Here is a 24,362-nt window from a genome sequence, read left to right as displayed (position 1 = left end):
TAAACTCTGATGGGAGGTCTGGGTCTAATCCACTTCTAACACTACTTCCAAGGAAAAAAAATCTCTTCAATGCCTAAACATATACATGTGTTCCACAAAGTTCAAAGCACAGTCTGGTTCCTCAACTTCAATTCACTATTCCAATGAGGATTATCAGAGGTTTGCGAAGAGTCCTCCAGCAAGGGTCAAAGGAGGGCAGCTGAAGCTGGGGCTGGTTTTGTTCCTATGCCTCCCCTCAATCCTTCCATTAATTTTAAAAAAAGAAAAGAAATTCACCCTTTAGTCCTAAGGTTGTCAGATTTCATTTCTAGCTACTGAGCTACCAAAGTGCAATTGTTAGACACCGACACCTTAATACTATCCAAAGCACAATTAAGTGCAAGTCATTCTCCAGGGGACTGGAGTGATGCAGACCAAGACCAGAGACATACTTTCCTTGAACCACATGTATGACAAACTATTCTCCAAGTTATTCACCATAGCCACAGTTGTCTTTCTGAACCCAGCTTTGGAGCTACCTTGGAGCTCAAAGTTCCATGCTCTGAAAAGTTCCAGAGGGCACATTCCGTGTTGTCAGGGAAGTCTAAAGTGGGGCTGTAAGAATGAATTCCATCTCATTAGGGCCTACAAGACATCTGCCTATACAGAAACTCACTCTACTCTCCTCAGATGAACCAGGTAATGCCCTGATTCTAGTATTTTTTTTTCCTGCTCTTCCACACAAGGTTCATCAGTTCTACATTATGAAACAGACAGAATAATTATACCTTGAAAAATATTTTAAAACCAATGTTAGCAATGTCTGAAATATGCCTACACAAGAGCTGGCTTTGAGCAATGTACACTTTTCTGCAGAATTTGCTGCCTAAATGATAAAGTAAGGTGGCATCTTTATATAGTAATTATAAAACAATTACAAGTTGGCAGTCATTTGGGATTTAGACTGACCTGACCTTGACAGAAAAGCAAGATTAAGTACATTTCAAGTGCTCAATTATTTCCTGAATGAATAAAGGAATAATCAGATGAATCACTAATAAATTTGACTTAAAAAATAACACTCAGGGAGGAAACAGCATTTAATCAGAACATTCACGTAACATCTCATATTTTACAAAATGAACCTTTCTAATTTAATATCGGTGTAGAGTCATATGTAATGGTTGGAAATACCTCTGTCTCATACTTTAAAAAAAATTTGTTTTATTATTTATCTGAAAGGCAGAGAGACACAAATGCCTAAAACAGCCAGAGCTGGGCCAGGGAAAAGCTGGGAGTCAGGAACTCAATCCAGGTCTCCCATGTTGACTGCCAGAAACCCAACTACTTGAGCCATCACCTGCTGCCTCCCAGGGTGCCTGCCAGCAGGAAGCTGGAATTGGGAGTGGAGTTAGGACTCAAACCCAGGAACTCTGATATGGGATGCAAACATCTCAAGCAGCACCAAACACCTGCCCCAACCTCATGTGTTCATTACATGGAGTAACTAGTGCAACTTCACAGTCAGAATATCAACAACGACACACTCAAGATTCACAATACTTCCATTATCACAAGGATCTCTCCTGTAGCCACACTTACTTCATTATCACCTCATTCCTTCCCTAATCCCTGGCAACCACCAATCTATTCTCCATTTCTATAATTTTTGTCATTTTAAAGAGGAAGTTATACAAATGGAACGATACAACATGCAACTTTTTGGGGCTGCTTTTTGTCACTCAGTATATTTTTCTGGAGATTTATCCAAGGTATTCTATCAACAGTCTGTTCCTTTTTCTTGCCGAGTAGTGTTCCCTGGTACAGACGAACCACAGTTTATCACTCACCTAATGAGGAAGGGCTGAACTGTTTCCAGTTTGTGGCTATTACAAATGTGCAAGACTGCAACTGCTGATTGCACACTTAGTTCTCTTAGGACACTGTCAAACTTCTCCAGAGTTGCTGTTATATCTTTTTACATTCCTACCCTGCAGTGCATCAGAGATCTAGTTATCTGGTATCTACATCACAGTGTAGCATTGTTGTTATTTTCTCTTTAGCCATAGATGACAAATATGCAGTCATGCTGGCTGTCATTTACACTTCCCTAATGGCCACTGATACCAAACATCTTCCACTTGCTGATTCACCCTGTGAATATCACACTGCATTTTATTTCAGAAGAGAGTACTGCAATTTAGAAGAAAAGAGAATATACACATCTTTTTTGGTCCTTATTTTTTTTTTTTAAATTTATTATTTATTTGAAAGTCAGAGTTACACAGAGAGAGAAGGAGAGGCAGAGAGAGAGAGAGAGAGATCTTCCATCCGATGATGGTTCACTCCCCAAATGGCCACAATGGCCGGAGCTGCACCGATCCGAAACCAGGAGCCTAGAGCTTCCTCCGGGTCCCCCACATGGGTGCAGAGGTCCAAGGACTTGGGCCATCCTCCACTGCTTTCCCGGGCCACAGCAGAGAGCTGGACAGGAAATGGAGCAGCCGGGTCTCGAACCGGTGCCCATATGGGATGACGGCGCTTGTGGCCAGGGCATTAACCCACTGTACCATAGCACTGGTCCCTGGTCCTTACTTCTTAAGGTCATGGTACACAATTCTTATGTGTTAAGAATATTTCTGGGCCGGCGCCGCGGCTCAATAGGCTAACCCTCCGCCTTGCAGCTCCGGCACACCGGGTTCTAGTCCCAGTTGGGGTGCCAGATTCTGTCCCGGCTGCCCCTCTTCCAGGCCAGCTCTCTGCTGTGGCCCGGGAGTGCAGTGGAGGATGACCCAAGTCCTTGGGCCCTGCACCCCATGGGAGACCAGGAGAAGCACCTGGCTCCTGCCTTCAGATCAGCACGGTGCGCCAGCCGCAGCGTGCCAGCCGCGGCGGCCACTGGAGGGTGAACCAACAGCAAAAGGAAGACCTTTCTCTCTCTCTCACTGTCCACTCTGCCTGTCAAAAAAAAAAGAATATTTCTGAATAGACACCAAGATAGCAGAAAGGGAGGGAGCTTACTGTTCTAATCTGGAGGAAGATAGTTAAAAAAAAAAAAAAAAAAAAGTAGAGAGACTTAAATCTCAGGGAAGAGTTAGGGAGAAAATGGCAGAGGAAACTCCATGCAAATTAGAGGGACACTGTAGATCCATGTGGAGGGTATGGAGATACACAACTCAAGGCCCCAGCAGCCTACAGCCTCATCACCAGCTTTGGAGAGAGTAAAGTGAAACCAGACTGCAGCAGCCCAAGCCACTGGCAATAAAGCTGCGGTGTGAGTCTGGCTTGGAACCCTGTAAGGGACAGTATACCAGTAAATATAGAGGAAAAAAGGGGGTGGCACGTTTTTTTCTCCCCAACCAGCTGGCACCAGTGTCTTGTAACTAGCTGAGAGTGGGAGGGCACCATTTTGGACATATGTAACAGCTGTGCCAGCTCCTGTCCATGGGCCCAGTAATTAGCTGAAAGGAGATGCTTGAGTCTGGCTGGGAGAACTGACAGGGGCTGGGTGCTCATGACTGTGGGAGCCTTGTGTGCTAGGACTGTGAAAACACTGTGACTGCGTGTGAGGGCACAGGGTGTGGCTGGGTCTTCGATAGTCACTGTGGGCGGCTCCACATGTTCAGAGCTCCATGATTCCCTGTTGCAGGTAGGGTCATTGCTGTGGGATCCGTGCTCACACAGAGGACTGCATGCATTGTCTGTGTTGTTCTCTGACAGCATGAATGCATATTATACCCACTAGGGATGGCAACCAGGCTCTGGTCTCCTTGGAGGAGAGGAGGTGAGCATGAGGCTATGCCGACAGAACATATTAAACCTCCTCTCTGATTAAAAGAGATTTGCCATGCCCAATTTGGGTGTCACTTTGGACACTTCCCTCACCCTGGAGCATTGAATAAAACTGCCTGACCACACATGCTTCAGGGTATTCATCGAAAGAGCGGACACTCCACTAAGCCACAGAGGCAATAGTCCAAAGATAAAAGCCATCACAGGGAAAAAAACCAACCAGTATCTCCACAAATGCTTAAAAATAAACACAGCAATTAAAGAAACAAGAATAAGAAGAAAAACACGAGGCCTTCAAAGGAACACACTTCTATACTAGAATGTGAAAATGAAGAGGTTGAAGAAATGCCAGAAACGGCATTCAAAAAAGTGATTGTAGGATTACTTGAAGTATCAGAAGCAAATCCACAAAGAAATTCATACATGACATGAAGAAATTCATACATGACATACATGAACATTCTGCCTATGAAATTGAAATTTTAGAGGGAAATCAAAATGAAATATTAGAAATGAAGAATTCAATAGATCAATAAAAAACGTGGCAGAAAGCCTTAACAATAGACTTGGTGAGACAGAAGAAGGAATATCCAAGTTAGAAGACAAACCTCTGGAAATTTTACAGTCAGGCCAAAAAAAAAAAAAAAAAAAGAATTAGAAATTAGAAAACTAAAAAACAGTATTGAAGATTTACAGGGTACTATCAAATGACCCAACATATTGGTATCAGGAATTTCTGAAGGCATGGAAAGAGAATGGATTAGAAGGCCTTTTCAGTGAAATAATTACAGAAAACTTCCTTACTTTGGAGAAAGAAAGGGATGTCCACATACAGGAGGCACATAGAACTCCTAACAGACATGACCAGAAAAGATCTTCACCATGAAACACTGTAGTCAAACTCTACATTGTAAAACATAAAGAAGATTCTAAAACAGGCATGAGAGAAATGCCAGATCACTTTCAGACAATCTCCAATTAGACTCACAGCTGATTTCTCATCGGAAACCCTATAGGCTTGGAGAGAATAGTGAGATACATTACAAATCTTAACAGAAAAAAACTGTCAACCCAGAATGCTGTACCCTGCAAAAAAAAGCTCTCATTTATGAGTGAAGGTGAAATAAAGACCTTCCATAACAAACAGAAATCTAAATAATTTGTCACCACTTATCCAGCCTTACAAAAGATGCTTAAGGATGTGCTGCACACAGAAACACTGTCATCACTATGAAAGAAGGTGAAGGCAGGAAAACCTCCCAGTAAAAGTACAAAGAAAATCCCGAGTAAACAATAGGAATATTTTTTTTCTTTTTTTTTTAATTTTTTTTATTTTTTTTTAACTTTTATTTAATGAATATAAATTTCCAAAGTATAGCCCATGGGTTACAATGGCTTCCCCCCTCCCATAACTTCCCTCCCGCCCACAATCCTCCCCCTTCCCGCTCCCTTTCCCCTTCCATTCATGTAAAGATTCATTTTCAATTCTCTTTGTATACAGAAGATCAGTTTAGTATATATTAGGTAAATATTTCAACATTTTGCCCATATAGCAACATAAAGTGAAAAAACTACCATTGGATTACTAATTATAGCATTAAATAGCAATGTACAGCACATTAAAGACAGAGATCCTACATAATTTTTTTTTAAAATTAATTAATTTTCTATGCCATTTCCATTTTAACACCTGAATGATGCTGGCAATATTAAAATTAATTTTGTTACAGAAAATTCAAAAAATTTAAGGGCAGACATTTGGTGCAGTGGTTAAGAGGCCACCTTAGGATGCTCACATCCCATACAAGAGTCCTTGGGCTTCAGTCCTGGCTCTTCTTCTGATCTAGCTTACTGTTAATGTATACTCTAGAAAGCACCAGATAATGGCTTAAGTAGTTGGATCCCTCAACCCATACAGAATGAGTTCCAGGATCCTGGTTTTCACCTGGTCCAGTCCCACTGTCGAGGGCATTCAGAGAGTGAACCAGAGGACAGAAGGTCTTTCTCCCTGTCTCTCTTCCAAATAAATACATATTTTAAGTGACTATATAGGACTTTTCTTAAGACAATGAAAATAACTTTTAAGCACCTGAATCCAGCTATAAACAACAGTTTCATAAATAAAAATGTGCGGCAGTGTACATCAACCAAAGCATAAAATCCATAATTAAGTGTAACTACATCTATTCAAGATGATTTTAATTACCATGATTAAGGGATGTGCTGTTACAGATAGAAATCTATTGTATAAATGCTAGTTGCTAAATGCAGAAAAATACAGGCTGTCAAATCACTAGTTTTCTCTTAGCATATATGAAACAATTTTGTTGACATTACATGAAAGTTGGGAAAACAAAAGTAAAGGGAGATCCAGTGCCTTAACATGTACTATGCCCTGGGAGTGATAAGCAGAAAACTGCTAGAAGGGTCACCCAACAAAGCTGAAGGAAGAGATTTCTTCATGGCTGTGTCTGAAGGAAAAAGAATTGATCATCACACACATGAGCAGATGTGCTGAACAGCTGCCTCTAAGCACGACTGCAGCACCATAAAACTTGGTTCCTACATGGCAACTGAGTAACAGCAACAAAGCCCAAAAACAAAGAAATGAGGCTTCTGACACCAAACTGCCCTGGTCAATGTTCGGGAAAGCCAAACTCTGAACCAGGAGCAGAAAACATTGATGATTATGTAATCCAAGCCATATATGGGGAAACATCCCAAGAGACAGGGAAAAGGATACCAAGAGAGGGGCCAATGTTGTGGAACAGTGGGTAAAACTGCCATCTGCAATGGTAGCATCCCATCATGCTGCTTTGAGGCTTAGTTGTTCTTTTTTTTTTTTTTTTTTAAGATTTATTTATTTATTTGAAAGGCAGAGTTACAGAGATGCAGAGGCAGAGGTGGGTGGGTGGGGCCTTCCATCCGCCGGTCACTCTCCAAAGGGTCACAACGGCTGGAGCTGTGCCTATCCCAAGCCAGGAGCTTCTTCTGGGAACCCCATGCATATGCAGGAGGCCAAGGACTTGAGCCATCTTCCACTGCTTTCCCAGGCCATAGCAGAGAGCTGGATCAGAAGTGGAACATCCAGGACTTGAACCGGCAAACATATGGGATACTGACTGCAGATGGTGGCTTCACACTAAGCCACAGCGCCGGCCCCAGTTGTTCCACTTCTGATCCAGCTTCCTATTAATGCATGAGATGGCCAAATGCCTGGGCTTCACCACCCAGGTGAGAAATGTGAATGGAGTTTCTGGCTCCTAGCTTTGGCCTCTTTGGCCTGGCCCAGCCCTTGTTAGATGCAACCATTTGGGGAGTGAACTGACATATGGAAGATCATTCTCTCTCTCTCTGCCTATTAAATAATAATCTTACAAAGAAGTTAGAGAAAAAGTAGACAGTATACATAATCAGAAGGGCAGGCGGATGTGAAGATGCCCTCATGAACAACTGAGGGACATTTGAGGACCAGCATCCCTATCGTGAGGTTCATGAGAACACGTGAAAATATGAAAATGCACTTATTGATTCTTGGAATGGAAGAACTCATCCAGTTTTTTTTAAAGTATCAAAATGCTGCTAGCATATCTCTGAAATATGATCTTGTTAATAATTACAGAAGCAGAAACTTTTCTAAGAGCTTACTACATTGCAACGTCTTACATTTATATATGCATTATCACCTCAGAACCAGCTTACAGATGGATATTATTCTTTCTAGTTTTAAAGAAAATGAAATCAACTCCCTCTCCACTCTCTCACCCACACCATGTGAGAACACAGCAAGAAGTGTGTAAGCCAGGAAGAGGGTTTTCAACACTGAATCCTCTAGCACCTTGATCTGGGACTTCCCAGCCTCTAGAACTGTGAGAAATAAGTATTTGTTGCTTAACCACATTTAGTGAGCCACATATCATCTGCGGTATTTTGTTATAAGCAGCCTGAGTAGACTAAGACAAGTATCTTCTCAAATGTAATATGCTGTGCTGATTTTCAATTTTGGGATACTTCCAGTTGACAGAGTCTCACTGCTTCACCAAGAAGCACACAGCAATATCAGATGACTCTGGTTACCATGTCTACTAGATATCACACTGACCATTAGCCATCCTCTTCTAGATGACATTAATACATACTACAACTAGGACTAAAAATTCTTACTCCTTAAAATGACTGGACATACTTTCACTTTTGACAGATCAATTTATAGAGCTGTCTGTCTTTCTCAATAGGATACACAAAACTAGATACAACGGCTTAGATGCTTAGCATCTTTTCCCGAGCATTGAAGAAATTAAAGTAAGTATGGCCAGCACTGTGGTGTAGTAGGTGAAGCCGCCGCCTGCAGTGCTGGCATCCCCTATGGGCGCTGGTTTAAGCCCTGGCTGTTTCACTTCCAATCCAGCTCTCTGCTGTGGCCTGGGAAAGCAGCAAAAGATAGGCCAGGTCCTTGGACATGTGCACCGGCGTGGGAGACCCAGAAGAGGCTCCTGGCTTCAGATCGGCAAAGCTCCAACCATTGTGACCATTTGAGGAGTGAACCAGCAGATGGAAGACCTCTCTGCCTCTGCCTCTCTGTAAATCTATCTTTCAAATGAATAAATAAATCTTTAAAAATAAATAGGCTTAAAAAAAAAGAAACTAAAGTAAAACATCATGACTTGTAGTGGGGATTTATAAATTGAATGCATCAGTAAATAGGTTTAAATACACACCTTCCTCCTACAAAAACTGCCCCAAATTATTTTAAGGTGATACATTCAATCAAAAATAACTTCAGTGCAGGAAAAGACAAAAACCATAGATACAAGATGGTTATTAAAATACAACAACTTATAACATCAATATAAAATAGACGCATTCTATTCCAATTATCATTAAAATCTGTTTCCAAAAGTTTGTTTATATATTTGCAGTACTACTACTAACAAATAGCACAAATACATTTTCTTATATATTGCACATGTGTCAGGTGCTGTGTAAGGCACCTCCAAGTGGCCTTGCATCTACTACCAATCCTCCCACTGAATCACAGGTCAAGGCTATAAAGCAGACTTCCTGGGGGCAACACGATCAGGCTTATGGACAGAGAATAAAGCAGCCTTCATCAAATAACCTGTCATTCCACCTAACCTGCTGACAGAGGCAAGGAAAGTACTAAGAGGGAACAGAGGCTCCTAGATGCTTCAAGAAATAAAGGACACTGTTACCTAGTTAGACATTCTAGCTTATGCCTAAGCTCCTGGACCGAAGTCCTCCAAGACACCCAATTACATTCTGCATTTGATTAGTGCTTAGCATTTTTTAAAAACTTTCTCAAAAACACTACACTTGGTCTTCAAGAAGAGAATGTTCATTACACAAGGCCTGCATTATTTTGTATTTGAGGATGAGACAAGAGGTATTTATAAGATTTCTATTCACTGGAACCGAGCTCCACCTCAACTCAAGAGACCTAACTTTCTCTGCTACCTCCCACCTGTGGTTTAAATCACTGGAATCCCAGGATCACCTGGTGTCCCTCTTAAGGCCAAGAGATCTGAGAGCTGAACTCACTTTGTACTAAATCCTTACAATTTTTCTCCAAGAACCCCAGAGTACTACAGAGGTGGCCACATCAGAGTCTGGAGTATTCTGGAGACTAAGAAATTTGTTTACCTGAATATAGATAATGAAAAGGAACACTGATTTCACAGTAGCACCTACTTGTAAGCTTCTCCCTGGTAAGGGAGGGCAGAAGGTAAAGCCTCAAGAGTTTGCCCACATCTTATGGGAACTTATTTGGGTCTAGATTTTTTTTTAGCCACTGGTGTGACAAGACATAAAGCAAAGTTTGATAAACAATATTTGCAGCAATACTGATATACAGGCATTTCTTATTTTTTCAAATTTTAGCTATCACATAAATGGAAAAACATATGGTATTTGTCTTTCTACGTCTGGCTTATTTCACTCAACATGATGACCTTCAGTTGTACCCATTTTGATGCAAATGGTAGAATTTCATCCTTTTATAGATGAATAATATTCCACTGTGCATATATATAATACACTTTATTTATCCATTCATCTGATGATAGACATCTTGGTTGATTCCATATTTTGGCTATTGTGAACAGTGTTGCTATAAATATGGCGGTGCAGATATCCCATCTCCTCCTTCTCTGTACTCTCTCCACTCTAGTAAACACCATAATTTAATTTTTATTAGTTACCTTTTAATTCTTATAAAATAAGAAATGGGAAACAGCAGCAACAACAAGGAACAACCTGGTCCAACCTGGTCCACTCCAGAAAATAGCTGGTCCATTAAGGCTCAAGTGATCTCCTTCCTAGAAGGTGAATCAATCCATGAAGAAATGTTGGCAGTTCCACATCTAAAATTTACTGCTCCCAGGTCCTCAGCAGAACAAGAACCCCAAATGTCTCCCAAAAATGTGGCAGGTCTCTTTCTGTCCAGCAGTGTAGGGCAGCTGGTGGAACAGCACTCTCTTCACTTCTAGGACCTGTGTACAGAATCTGTAAATTAAAACCCAGTATCTCCCAGAAAACTGCCTCAATACACTAAGTTCTGCAGATAACCTTTTTGTCACAATGAAAAAGGAAGTCTGTAAGAAGAAAACTTGGCCGGCGCCGTGGCTCAACAGGCTAATCCTCCGCCTTGCGGCGCCGGCACACCGGGTTCTAGTCCCGGTCGGGGCACCGGATTCTGTCCCGGTTGCCCCTCTTCCAGGCCAGCTCTCTGCTGTGGCCCAGGAGTGCAGTGGAGGATGGCCCAAGTGCTTAGGCCCCGCACCCGCATGGAGACCAGGAGAAGCACCTGGCTCCTGGCTTCGGATCAGCGTGGTGGGCCAGCTGCAGTGCACCGGCCACGGCAGCCATTGGAGGGTGAACCAATGGCAAAGGAAGACCTTTCTCTCTCTCACTGTCCATTCTGCCTGTCAAAAAAAAAAAAAGACTATATAACTCCATCATCAAAAACAACAGATTTTTAATCAAATACCAAATTCCATTTTATTGGCTTGTTTCTGGTAAGATTTGGTTTTGTATCAGCAAAACAAACTGAGCACCTACTTTATGCCAGAAGCCACAGTAAGTCCTTAAAATACATAGGTAACAAAACTGCCCTCCTCTCATGGGGGACCCTATTTCTACCAAGAGTAAAGAGACATAACAAATTATGTCTTAACTTGTATAACATCTTGCAATAATGACATTTTGGTTACTTTTAGAAAAGCTCTCAAAAGGCAAAGAGAAAATTCTGCTTGAGAGAGTCAAGGAAGACTTCAAGGAGCAGAAAATATTTGTTCCAGGAGTACAACTAAGTGTGAGGGTTTATCAGAGTAGGAAAAGGAGAGCCCCAGGGACAGAGATCAGCATATGGTGAAGATAAGCCAAGTTTGAGAAGCAAAGATGAGATGATACAAGGCTGTTACATCATGAAGGCAAGAGGCATGCAAGTTACCTCACCAGCGAGAGGCATGATCAATGGTTCTAGCCATGGAATGACAATATCTGATCATGTGGGGAAGATGAACTGGACAGAAGAAGGCTAAAACACAGACCATTTCCAAAACCACTGCAACAAATTCAAGAAAAGAGACAAAATACAGGTCTAAGGCAGAAGAGGCACACGGGGACTGGGATCAGTAAGGCTTGGAGACTGACTGAGGGCAGAATCTATGGGAAAGGAAACAGTAGTTAGGATCATGCCAAAATCATGGTAATCATGCTAAACAGAGCTAGAAACACATTGAACAAATAGTTAGGATTCAGTAAATATTACTGAGTGAAGAAAAGGATCAACTTAGATACATGGGGGAAAAAACCCAGATTTGGCAAGGAACTTTTCTTTGAGATTGGACTTAGAGAAGTTATTTACTAATTTGGTTCAAAATTTTGTATACATAAAAATTATCTTGGGAGGTTTTTAAAGAAATGAATTTCCTTGAGTTCTGTTTTTAAAATTTCATGACTAATTATGAAGATGAGCCGTATTAGGGAAGCATAGTTCCAAGGGAGTGCCTGGCTTGATGCCTGGCTCCTGACTCCAGCTTCCTGCTAATGTGGAATCTGTGGAAGCAGTGGTGAGGGCTCAAGTAATTAGGTTCCTGACACCCACATGGAAGAACTAGACTGAGTACCTGACCCCTGGCTATGGCCTGACTCAGTCCTAGTAGTTGTGGGCTTTTAGAAAATGAACCAGGGAGCCGGCGCCGCGTCTCACTAGGCTAATCCTCCGCCTTGCGGCGCCGGCACACCAGGTTCTAGTCCCACTCGGGGCACCGATCCTGTCCCGGTTGCCCCTCTTCCAGGCCAGCTCTCTGCTGTGGCCAGGGAGTGCAGTGGAGGATGGCCCAAGTACTTGGGCCCTGCACCCCATGGGAGACCAGGAGAAGCACCTGGCTCCTGCCATCGGATCAGCGCGGTGCGCCGGCCGCAGCGTGCCTACCGCGGCGGCCACTGGAGGGTGAACCAATGGCAAAAGGAAGACCTTTCTCTCTATCTCTCTCTCACTGTCCACTCTGCCTGTCAAAAAAAAAAAAGAAAAGAAAATGAACCAGGGAATGAAAATGCATCTTTTCTCTCTCAAATAAACAAGTAAAAAAAATTTTTTTAAATCAGCCTGGCAAACTTGCAAGAAAACACCTCAGCATAACCCAATGAAAACTGCCTGCTACCTGAAAACAATGTTTTTGTTTTTTTTTAATTAGAAGACGTGAGGCTAGTGTTAAATTTAATTGTCAAGACTGATAATAAATTCAGATTTTGGATCATCAAAACATTTTCTTTAAGGCAGTATGGAAGCACATATTTCTGCTCACTGAGAACACTTCTCTAGGATGATTTCAACATAATCACTATTAACAAAACCAAAGGGAAGACATTTTGTGATTACAGCAACATATGTTATTTTCTTAGTTGTGGTCCCAATCTTTCAATTACTTGCTTCAGCTTCTTACAGCAGGAATACCTATGGAAAGGACTGTCAATGGTACCTGTTCTGTGGTTAAGACAAAAGTGGAACACAACAACAAGGCTGAAGTGTTAGGGGAACCCTTCCTTCTCCCCACTACAGGATGCACCAGGCTGCACCAGTGTGTTTACCATACCTCCAAACTCTAAGTAGTGACAAAGAAGGGAAAGTTGTTCAGGTTTCACTCTCTTCCCAAAGGAGGGCACAGGATCCTGCAATGGCACATTCTTAATGACTATTTCTATATCCATGAATGTACCAATCAATGAATGAATGCAAGATATAGTGAACAGAATCAGCAAGGAGAGGGAGGATTATACACAGTGCTTCATTTTATTTTGTTTCACTGAGACAGCGAAATTCAATCGGTAAATGAAGATATACAACCACTTAAAAAAAAACACATTAACAATGGGAAGTCAATCCAAAGTCCCAAAAGTGATGCTCATAAACTCAGAAACCAACACTTTTCTCCGGAGGTCTGTGAGGGCCTCACAGAAAAAAAATTTGCATAAATCTAGTCTATGTGAGTGACAATTAAGAATGACACCGGCCTCAGGATGGGTAAATCTAAAAATATACCCGTGAGAACAAATGACAACTGTGCAGATCATTCTGAAGAACCCAAGCAAGTTCCCAGCATAACCCAGGACGGAAGCAAGCTGGTCAATCAGGAAATCCGCGTGGGGAGTCAGCTGAGATATAAGCAAGAGCTGAATGTGACAATGACCACAATCAGGATCTACATCAAAGAAAACAGTGCAAGAGAACCATTAGTGTTACTTAAGCTTTTTCTGATGACTATACCTATCAACATAGGAAAAACTTCTGGCTAAATGTTTATGCTGACTTAGCTACAAAATGCATGTTCAAAATTTCAAATAGCTAGACCTTGAAGTACTAAAAATAGATTAAAAACAATAACAATTTTCTATTTGTTATTTTACTTACAAGACAATATAACATTATAATCCTACAGAGTACAACCATCAAGGTAATGGCTGATAACAATTTCTCTGACACTCAACAGTGTACAAGAGCATTCATTTTCTTGAACAAGAGAACTTGGTACAGAGCAAGAAAAATTAAATGTTCAATTTTACACATATCTCTAGGTTTCAAACAAACAAAAAACCACAACAAAAAATAAACCAAAAAAACCTCCAGTGTTGCTTGAGTAGATACTAAAATGGCAAGCTGCATGTCAGAAGTGGGCTTCAGCTTCTGTCTTAACCCCAAATCACTCATGTGACCAGACTTGTTTCAAACTACAGTAACTCTACAAAACAAAATGGTTTACACTCTTGTATTTCTCTATTCACCAATTCTCCCTTCATTTGCCAAACTACAGAATAAAACTTCATAAAGACTTTGATAATTTAGCTCTTCTCTGTTCCTGTCACAGCTAAAAAATGCCCATCTTTAACTTTGTAAGTCTAAGGTGACAGGTGACATGGCACATTTAACCAAGCTGCAGGATAGACAGAAATGTAAGAGGTAAAATCATTAAGAAACATGAGGAGTCAGCATTGTGGCATCCCATATGGGTGCCAGTTTGTGTCCAGGCTACCCTGTTTTTGATCCAGCTCCCTGCTAATAGTAAAAGAAAGCAGCAGAAGATATCCAACTGCTTGGGCCCCGGCCCCTGCCACCCATGTGGGAGACCCAGATGAAGCTCCTAGCTTCAATCACCAGAAGCCATTGCAACCATCTGTGAGTCAATCAGCAGATGGAAGATCTCTCTAATTCTGCCTTTCAGATAAATAAATAAATCTTTAAAAAAAATCATAATGGGGGTCGGTGCTGTGGCATAGTAGGTAAAGCTGCCTCTTGTGGTGCCAGCATCCATATGGGCGCCGGTTCGAGACCTGGCTGCTCCACTTCCCATCCAGCTCTCTGCTATGGCCTAGGAAAGCAGTAGAAGATGGCCTAAGTCCTTGGGCCCCTGTACCTGTATGGGAGACCTGGAAGAAGCTCCTGGCTCCTCGCTTTGGATGGGCCTGGCTCCAGCTGTTGTGGCCATCTGGGGAATGAACCATCGGATGGAAGACCTTTCTCTCTGCTCTGTGTAACTGTGACTTTCAAGTAAAATAAATTTTTTAAAAATAGCATAACGAGCTTAAGTTTATTAATTACTCAGGAAAGATATTAAATGACTACACCAGTCAACCTTTGCGTCATAGCTATACCTATCAGCATAGAGAACCGACTAGCTAAATGTTCATGTTGACTCTCCTTTGAGTTGAAATTTTAAAGATGTCAAATAGCCAACCTTGAACTATTCAAAATAGTTAAAAATACACTTTATAGGCTAGAAAGAACCCATTAAAATGAGCCTTTGTGTAGTACACAGTTTAGCCGGTTTTAGCCATGCAATCATGTAACTGCCATGGTCATCAAGATCACTCTCCCAAAACAGCCTCATGTTCCTCTGCAGTCAATCCTTCCCACACCAACAACTTCTGACACGTTCTGTGGCCTTATTCTTGCATCTTCAGATTATTAGATAAATGGAACCATATAGTATGTATTTTTGAAACCCAGCTTCTTCTATTTGTAATGCATTTGAGATGAATTAATGCTGTTGCATGTAGCAGTAGTTCATTTGTTGTTGTTAGGTAGCATCCAATTGTACCGATATACCAAAATTGTTTATACAGTCACAGCTGGAAGACATCTGGGTTATTTTTAGCCTTTAGTAATTACAAATAAAGCTACTATAACATTTTCATACAGGCTTTTGTGTGAACATTATTTTATTTGGGTAAATACTTATGAGTGGAATTGTTTAGATGTATTTTTGCAAGGTTAATTTCATAAGGAGGTATCTTCAGGGCACTATGGGAATCTGCTATTTAAAGAAATGCCTTTTTAATTATTTTCAAAGTGATAATTTAACCATTTATAAGTTTGAATTTTCACATGTGGCACTGGCTTAAAATGTAGATTTACTCTACTGGTGAAAATACAAACTCTTCATTTCCTTATGGTCACACGAGGAAATGACTATCCATGACAGATCACATATGACCCAGGCTGCAATTCAGAAGTTTTAATTATTTCTTCCTAGTGTTAGTCATGGGGAGGTGATATAGGAAAAGGAAAAAAATCAACACTTAACCTTTCCAAATGCTACTGTATACACCTCATCTGATTTATTCCTCACTACTAGTGATGTAAATGTTATATGCATTGTACTAGAACAAAAACAAGGCCCCGAAGAAGGTAAGTAACTATCTGGATCGAGCAGTTCCAGAGAGGCCCAGATGAATGTCCAAACTCAACTGTAGCTAGGGACCACAAGCTCCTAAACACTAAGTTTATGGAATTTTCAAGGTATATGTAGGTAGGAATTCCACAAAGGTTTTTAGGCCATGACACACCCATATGCTTTCAAAATTTAAAAATTAGGCTATTAAGAGTAGCCTTTAGGGGCTGGCACTGTGGCACAGTGGGTTAACACCCTGGCCTGAAGCGCTGGAAACCCATATGGGTGCCGTTTCAAGTCCAGGATGCTCCACTTAACATCCAGCTCTCTGCTATGGCCTGGGATAGCAGAAAAAGGCACAAGTCCTTGGGCCCCTGCACCCACGTGGGAGACCTGGAAGAAGCTCCTGGCTCCTGACTTCAGATCAGCACAGTTCTGGCCGTTGTGGCCAATTGGAGAATGAACCATTGGATGGAAGACCTCTCTCTCTCTGCCTCTCCTCTACACAGAAACTTTCAAGTAAAAAAAAAAAAAAAAAAAAAAGGCGTGACATGTCAACTTTAAAAAAAAAAAAGAGTAGCCTTTAAGATATGATTATGTTTATGTGTGTTTTAAGTGACAGGCACTCATCTCCATCTTTTAAGACAGCTGTGCAACCTGTTTTCAGTGGTGATCACTGATAATCATAAACATCTCTAAAATGTATCAGGAATCCAATCCTTTACTTCTACATAGAAAAGGAACACAATTTTAGTGGGTTGCTAAGAAAACTATGTGTAGCACTTCTATGGAAGTCACTGACACTGATAGGATACAAGTCCCCTTGAAACATTCTGACTCTGTTAAGTTCTAGTTACACACTGAGCTAGGAGTCAGGAGTTGACATTCTGACTCTTACTAAGTCAAAATTACAGCCCCAGACTGAGAACAATTTGACATTTTCCTGTAGGTTTTAAGTCCAGGGAAAGACAGGGTAAACTTCACTCATCTTCCTCCCTTCCATCTTGTCACCCTCTCGCACTCTCCTGAAAACAATCTTAGTGAAGATCACAGGTGAATTAAGTTGACATTTTAGACTTGTTCTAATTGAACAAGTCACATTGAAGCTCTCTCGCCTTTATCATATAGGTACCCTGGTTAAGTTCAGATTGGAACAAGCCAGATGGACTACCATTGGCATTTAAAGGGTACTACACCTGCTTTAGCTAACTTAACAAGTAACTGTATTCATAAAGTTTCTAATCCAACACTCTGGACCACTCAAGGCTGTAGGATTTATTATCAAGAAGTCTGAAAAAGCTGTTGCTTTAAAAAGAAAGCTGTGCTTTATAAAGAGTGAAGACTACCTTTAAAAAGAAAAAAGACGGTAATTCAAGGATTAAAATAAATTTGATTTTAATGAAATTCTGAAACATTTTGTCATTTGTTTGGGTGGACTGTTTATATGTTAACCAAAATGTTTAACAGCTTCTCTGGGCATTTAACCCACTCAACATTAATCTCAACTTCTCTGACAAATTCTTATAAGAATATTCACCATAAAACTGAGTCATTTTCTACTTCAGTACACACACAAAAAAAAGGGGAATTTATTTTTGAAGGAGGCTGATTCTAGGGGTAGTGGTAGAGGTAGGAAAATAAAAGATGATGCTGGAGCATCTTACAGTTCCAGAAAACAGGAAATGCTCAAAACAATGTTGACATTCAAGGAATACAGGAGTTCTAACCCAGCCCCATATATCCTCTTATCAGGCCTTCAAGTTTTCAGCCTACATTATCTTGTTTAGGGATCATACCATAGCAACCTAGGATTACTCTTTCAGGGTAGGCTGTTTGCGCAGCAGTTAGGATGCCACTTGGGATGCTTACATCCCATACTGGAGTGTATGGGTTCAAGTCCTGGCTCTACATCCTATTCCAGGTTTCTGTTAATGTATACCCTGGGCGACAGCAAGTGATGGTTCAGGTACTTCAGTACCTGTCACCCACATGACTTTGGCCTGGCTCAGCTCTGGCTATTCCAAGTATTTGGGGGAATAGATAGAGGCTCTCTTTGTGCCTTTCAAGCAAAATGAAAATAAATACAAATCTTAAATCCTCTTTCAAATGCAGCCACCTCCCCAGGGATGAAGGAACCATGTGCATTCACAGCTAGAGCAAAAGCACAGATATCCAGGGTTCCTCCTAAAATTGAGGGGCAGGGGGCAGAAGTAGATGGTCAGGAAGGAGAAAAAAGGCGTAATTTTCAAATGCATCAAGATTGTTGTCCAGGAAGAGTGGGAGCTAAAAGAGGATTTGGAAAGTGGAACTCAGAAAAAGCTTATCAAAAATTTAGTAAACTTTGGGCCTTAAAGAACCTAGAAAAGCAGTAAAAAATTTTTGCTTCTTGAAAGTCCTTTTCTCTTCCTAGTTCCAGGACTCGGGTTGACTGAGTTATACAGTTAATTATGAGGCAGTTAATTTTAATAACACTACTTCTGTGAGGACATGAAATTCTCCTTACTCAGCTAAATTTGTGTGTGTGTGTGTGTGTATGAGACAGAGAGAACTGCTCATACTAGATTGGAGGAATGTGGTTATTTTGAATCCATTCTTCCAGTGTTGTTTTGGGATTTCATTGAGCTACAAGTTAACAACAATGTAATAAAGCTGGGCCCCAACCCCTACCTGTTCCGATATCCATGCCATCACCTTGAACCCCAGGTGGACTCAGGGTTTCCTAACTTAGTAAAAAGCACTCTGCATCACATGCTGTGCTCCATCTGCAGGGTGACTTGCTGCCTGCTACCACTGTTTACGTAATCAAATCTTTTTTTTTTTTTTTTTTTTTACAGGCAGAGTGGATAGTGAGAGAGAAACAGAGAGAAAGGTCTTCCTTTTTGCCATTGGTTCACCCTCCAATGGCCGCTGTGGCCGGCTCATCGCGCTGATCCGAAGCCAGGAGCCAGGTGCTTCTCCTGGTCTCCCATGCGGGTGCAGGGCCCAAGCACTTGGGCCATCCTCCACTGCACTCCTGGGCCATAGCAGAGAGCTGGCCTGGAAGAGGGGCAACCGGGATAGAATCCGGTGCCCCAACCGGGACTAGAACCCGGTGTACCGGCGCCGCAAGGCGGAGGATTAGCCTGTTAAGCCACGGCGCTGGCCTCGTAATCAAATCTTACTTAGCCTTTGAGTTAATCAGGAATGCCCAGGTCCTCTGGTAAAGAGCTCAAAGAGACAAGAACTGAGGAGCATTGCTCTTGGGGCTTCCCAGAGTCCTCTGCAGCTGGTGAGGATGTGAAGATCTAAGTTTCACTTCTGCCGACAACATGTCTGGGAAACCTCTGTACCCTGGTTCTCTCTAAGAACAGCCAGAAGACCTCTGGTGTTCCTTCTAGTTCTAAATCTTAGCCTCCCATTCTATAAGTATTTGGCTAGGACTCCTGTGGTACATTCTGCCCTAACTCATGAAATGTAATCAAGATAATTTACAATAAATGAGGGGGCTGGGAAGGGTGTGTGACAGAGAATGGTTAAATGAGTATAGGAATGCAGTTGTATAGAACTTTTAGTGGTCTACAGAATAGTAGGATATGCATAGTTGACAATAACTAGTTGAATATTTCAAAATATCTAATAGGATTTTGAATGTTCCCAACATGAGAAAATGATACAAACTTGAGGTGACATACCAATGACCCTGATCTGATCATGACCTATTGTACACATGTATTAATAATATCATACTGCACCCCTTATATATGTACAACCACTATGTGTCAAGGGAAAATAAATGAGAGGAAAATAAGGCAGATTGTTTTGGAACTTTGGAGTATTTGAATATAACATAACTTGGCCTTTTCCCTGTTAAATTAAGAGATTATCTGAACTTGTTTTAAAAATATAGAAGGTTGGGCCTTTAGTCTAGCAGTTAAGATGCCTGTTAGGTTGCCTGCATCCCCTAACAGTGGCTAGGTTCAACGCCTGGGCTCCTAGCTCCATCATTCTGCTAATACAGACCCTGGAAGGCAGCAGATAATGTGATCAAGCTCGTGAAGAGAGACCTGGACTGAGCTCCCAGCTTAAGCCTGGCCCAGTCCCTGGTGTTGCAGGCATTTGGGGAGTGAACCAGTGGACGAGAGCATCCTCTCTCTGCCTTTTAAATAAAAAGGAAATTAAAATTTTTTGAAGATTTTTTTTGAAGATTTACCTGAAAGGCAGAGTGACAGAGAGGGAGAGGCTAAGGGTGGGGAAAGGGAAAGGAAGAGACACATAGACCTTCCACTTTCCATCTGCTAATTCATTTCCAAATGGTTGCAACAGCTAGGACTGAGCCAAGCTGAAGCCATGAACCAGAAACTCCATCCAGGTCTCCCACATGGGTAACAAGTATGTGGGTCATTTTTCACTGCCTTCCCAGGCACACTGGCAGGAAGCTGAATTGAAAGCTGAACAGTGAGTCAGGACTCTTACTCACATTCTGATACGGGATGCTGGCACTGCAAGTGGGGTCCTAACCTATTGTACCACAATGCCAGCCCCTTAAGAACTTTAAAAAAAAATGTATTTTTCAAATATCTAAATTTCTAAAAAAACATAGTTTTCTTGTGGGTTTTTAAACCATGAGAAGTATACATATACATTCCAAACACATAAAACCATGAGAGAAGACTCCATCAAAATTGAACCTGTCACCTTCCAAAACAAGAGATGTGCCCGGAAAAGATGTGTAAGGAATGTCCAGGTCCAGAAGGCCCAAACCCTGAAAACCAGTATCCTCTCCTTCTCTCTTACCACACACACACCCAGGTTATAAAGTTGAATGCTTATATAATTACAGCTTATTTAGCAGATATCCAATCTAGTATTCCAAACACTGGCCATTCAGAAAATTCACGCTCCTCATGCAGCTGGGAGATGACTCATGGGACTCTAACGTTCAAACAGTAAAAGAAAACTGTTAATAAAATGCAGCCTCAGCAAACACCCTTTGACCTCCCTGTAAAAACACCAGCAAGAGTTTAGGAACTTCTTCCCCTGTGATGGATAATTTGTGTGTGTTGGTGCTACTTACTAAATGAATTTTAAAATGTTCTCATTGTCACTTAAATTCACTATTCTCCCTTCTGACCTCTACAATAAATGTACATGAACCCAGACACCTATACACTTCATATTAAAATGGAGATTTCAAAAGTAAACTGCCTATTTCAGGAGCACCCGACTTCCACTCATAATCTAACATCTTTCCATCAGTTCTTGAGAATTATGAATATATATTTATCAAGAGATCCAAAAACAAAAAGCACACAGAGCATAACATTTTTAAAGATGACAATAAAATTTTATAATTTCAAGAACAAGAACCAGATATTCAGAAACTGTAATTTATCCTTTTTATTTTATGCTGTTTTCACAAAAAGTCAACTGCAATTTTAAAAAACCTTTAAAGTAAGCATTTATGTCACATTGTTTTTAGAAGAAAAGATTCCACAGGTAAACTCTGTCACCTGATTTTGTCTCCTTAATGCACTTTTGGGAGTTACTCTATACTTACATAACTTATCCTATTTTATACCTTGCAACAAGAGAGAAAACTCTTTATTTATTTATTTTTTTATATTTTTCTTTTTGTATTATTATTATTTTTTAAACTTTTATTTAATGAATATAAATTTCCAGTGTACAGCTTATGGATTACAATGGCTTCCCCCTCCCATAACTTCCCTCCCACCCGCAACCCTCCCCTCTCCCGCTCCCTCTCCCCTTCCATTTGCATCAAGATTCATTTTCAATTCTCTTTATATACAGAAGATCAATTTAGTATAAAGATTTCAACAGTTTGCACCCACATAGAAACACAAAGTGAAACATACTGTTTGAGTACTAGTTATAGCATTAAATCAAAATGTACAGCACATTAAGGACAGAGATCCCACTGAGCAGCAAGTGCACAGTGGCTCCTGTTGTTGACCCAACAAATTGACACTCTAGTTTATGGCGCCAGTAACCATCCTAGGCTGTCGTCATGAGTTGCCAAGGCTATGGAAGCCTTCCAAGTTTGCCGACTCTGATCATATTTAGACAAGGTCATAGAAGACAGTGAGGATAGTAACCAATGATCCTAAGAGTGGCATTTACCAGGTTTGAACAATTATACAGCATTAAGTGGGGAAGAGGACCATCAGTACACACAGGTTGGGAGTAGAGCCATTGGTGGTAGAGTAGAGGTTATGATTACAAAGGAATGAGGCCCAAGTGTGCTAGACAGGGCCTAGAACAAAGGACAGAGTCTTTATTAGAGGAGCTAAGAAAGGTGCTGTCTAAGCTACAAGTAATTTTTCTGATTGAGAGGCAAATAGAACCTGATAGAAGGGGCTTGATAATAATCTGTTGGGCTTTAGGCCTTGTGAGTTAAGAGGCCCAGACCTATCTATCTCTTCACATGGGGTATATCCTAAGGGAGGTGTGAACCTCCTAGGGGAAGGCACTCTGTTGACTTTCATTACTTGGCTGGGAGAGAAAACTCTTAAAAAAAAAAAAAATCAATGTATATTTTTCTCACATACCTCTCTAGCCAATAAAAACATTTTTGTTTATAATCACAGAATAAAGACTACAGTCTTCTCCTCAATCAAACAAATAAAATTCCAGTTTCATAATTGTTTAGCTTTCAAAAAATTTTGGCTAGGAAAATAAAAACCATAGTTGTAAAATGATTTTTAGCCATGTGAGCCACGGCACTGGCCCCTTAAAATGATTTTTATACTTAACTACTACACTGGGATATAAAGAGAATATGGGACCAAACACATTATTTTGAAACCTGCTTAAAAGATTCTCAGTTTAAAGCAACACCTAAATTTTTTTCCTAGGCAGTGAGTTACTAAAGGTAGAAAGATGGCATACAGCAAAAGAGAGAGGGCAGGTAGCCAATTTCTGTTCAACATAACACAAGTTAGTAAAATTCACCACGACATTAAGCTTCCAAAGAAAGAGCACTAGCCACTTCTGTGGGTGTCCTCTCATCTCAGTACTATCCAGACTGAGCAAAGAAGCAAGGGAACAGACATGGATGCAGATGGAACTCACCAGAATGCCTGAAGGGGCCTTGCCATGGTAAATCCCTTGAGTCTTACTTAATGAGTCCTCATGAACCTGCTCTTCCTCATCTTCACTATCATCTTCTACGTAAAACATTTTAAAGTTGAACTTGATTATTAAGCATGTTCTTTTTTCAGAGATGAAGTTATCAAAACAGAAAGCTTCCCTGCTGACAAACTGTGCAAACTGTTTGCAGACAACAGTGATATTGGTTAAAACTGAAAGGAAATGGTTCTTAAAAAAAAAAAAAAAAAAAAAAAGCAATGCATACACAACTTTACCAATGAGATTTGCTCCAAATGCCTCAACCCCTTCGCTCTAAAGGAGATAAGCAGAGGCCTGGGACAGGCTGTACCATGTGTTTACACTGATAGGTACCAAGCCCTGCCCAATCACATGACGGTCACTGTAGCTTCCATCACTTGGACAGGGATTGAGTTAATGATTCTCTAAACCAATCACATCCTCACTTTTAGAAAGAAAATAGCTATGTATTCAGAGAAGTGATCTTATGTAAATTAATCATGGTAGGGACATAATTTACATCTATTTTCTGAAAATCAGTCAGCTTCCTCAAACTCAGCTAAGCTACATTTACTTCATAGCACCCAACTAACTAAACATGTTTACTTCGTCACATATGACACAACCCAATATATTTTGACAATTCTGGGAGAGATCCTACCTAGCACAGTAAACAGCAAATTTCATTATACTTCAAGAATATGATGCTGCAATATTGTAAAATTCAAAGATTCCTGGCATTTCCTTACCAGCTCTTAGTAACTCTACAGTAAATGCAACTGAATTTTTCTAAAAATCTAAAACAGACAAAAATATACTATTTTTTTTCACTGCTGAATTCTACTAAACTCTTAAGAACATCAATTCTTTTCAAACTCACTCTATGAGGCCAGTATTTGCTTTGATTCCAAAACCATGTTATGGGTAGAGTACGACTTGTGTCCCCCAAAACTCATGCAGATGTTTAAACTCTAAAGTCTTAATAGTTGTCATTCCACTATATTTTTAAATAAAGAATGTTATTTTATTCAAGGCATTTGTCTAAGATTGTGCTATACATTATAAATAGCATTAATCACATGTGGATAATGAGCATTTGCTATCAGGCTAGTTCTAAATGCAACATGTTCTAAGTATAAAATATACACAAGCTTTTGAAAACCTGGAATGAAAAAAAAAGGAATGTGAAATAATCTCATATTTTTTTATGCTTATCACACATTGGCATAGTAATATTTTGTTTATTTCAAACATAGCATATACATTTGAAAATTTTTTAGGGATTTATTTATTTAT

The 24,362-nt window shown here is 40.6% G+C and overlaps 1 protein-coding gene across 2 annotated transcripts in view; it reads right to left on the bottom strand.

The window, feature by feature from the left end:
- The window catches only part of LPIN2 (lipin 2), a 102,457-nt gene that overhangs the window by 47,720 nt on the left and 30,375 nt on the right, over positions 1-24,362 (bottom strand). Inside the window, exon 1 of one of the 2 annotated variants that reach the window (XM_062201416.1) lies at positions 23,031-23,261. The exons of the other annotated variant lie outside the window; for it this stretch is intronic. Coding sequence (XP_062057400.1) covers positions 23,031-23,138 — 108 coding nt within the window. The 5' untranslated portion in view covers positions 23,139-23,261. Of the gene's footprint in view, positions 1-23,030; positions 23,262-24,362 lie in introns of those variants that run through there. 2 annotated transcript variants of the gene reach the window in all.

The sequence above is a fragment of the Lepus europaeus genome, chromosome 9, assembly GCF_033115175.1.
Source record: "Lepus europaeus isolate LE1 chromosome 9, mLepTim1.pri, whole genome shotgun sequence".
NCBI classification, from domain to species: Eukaryota; Metazoa; Chordata; class Mammalia; order Lagomorpha; family Leporidae; genus Lepus; species Lepus europaeus.
This window is presented reverse-complemented; position numbering and strand designations above follow the sequence as displayed.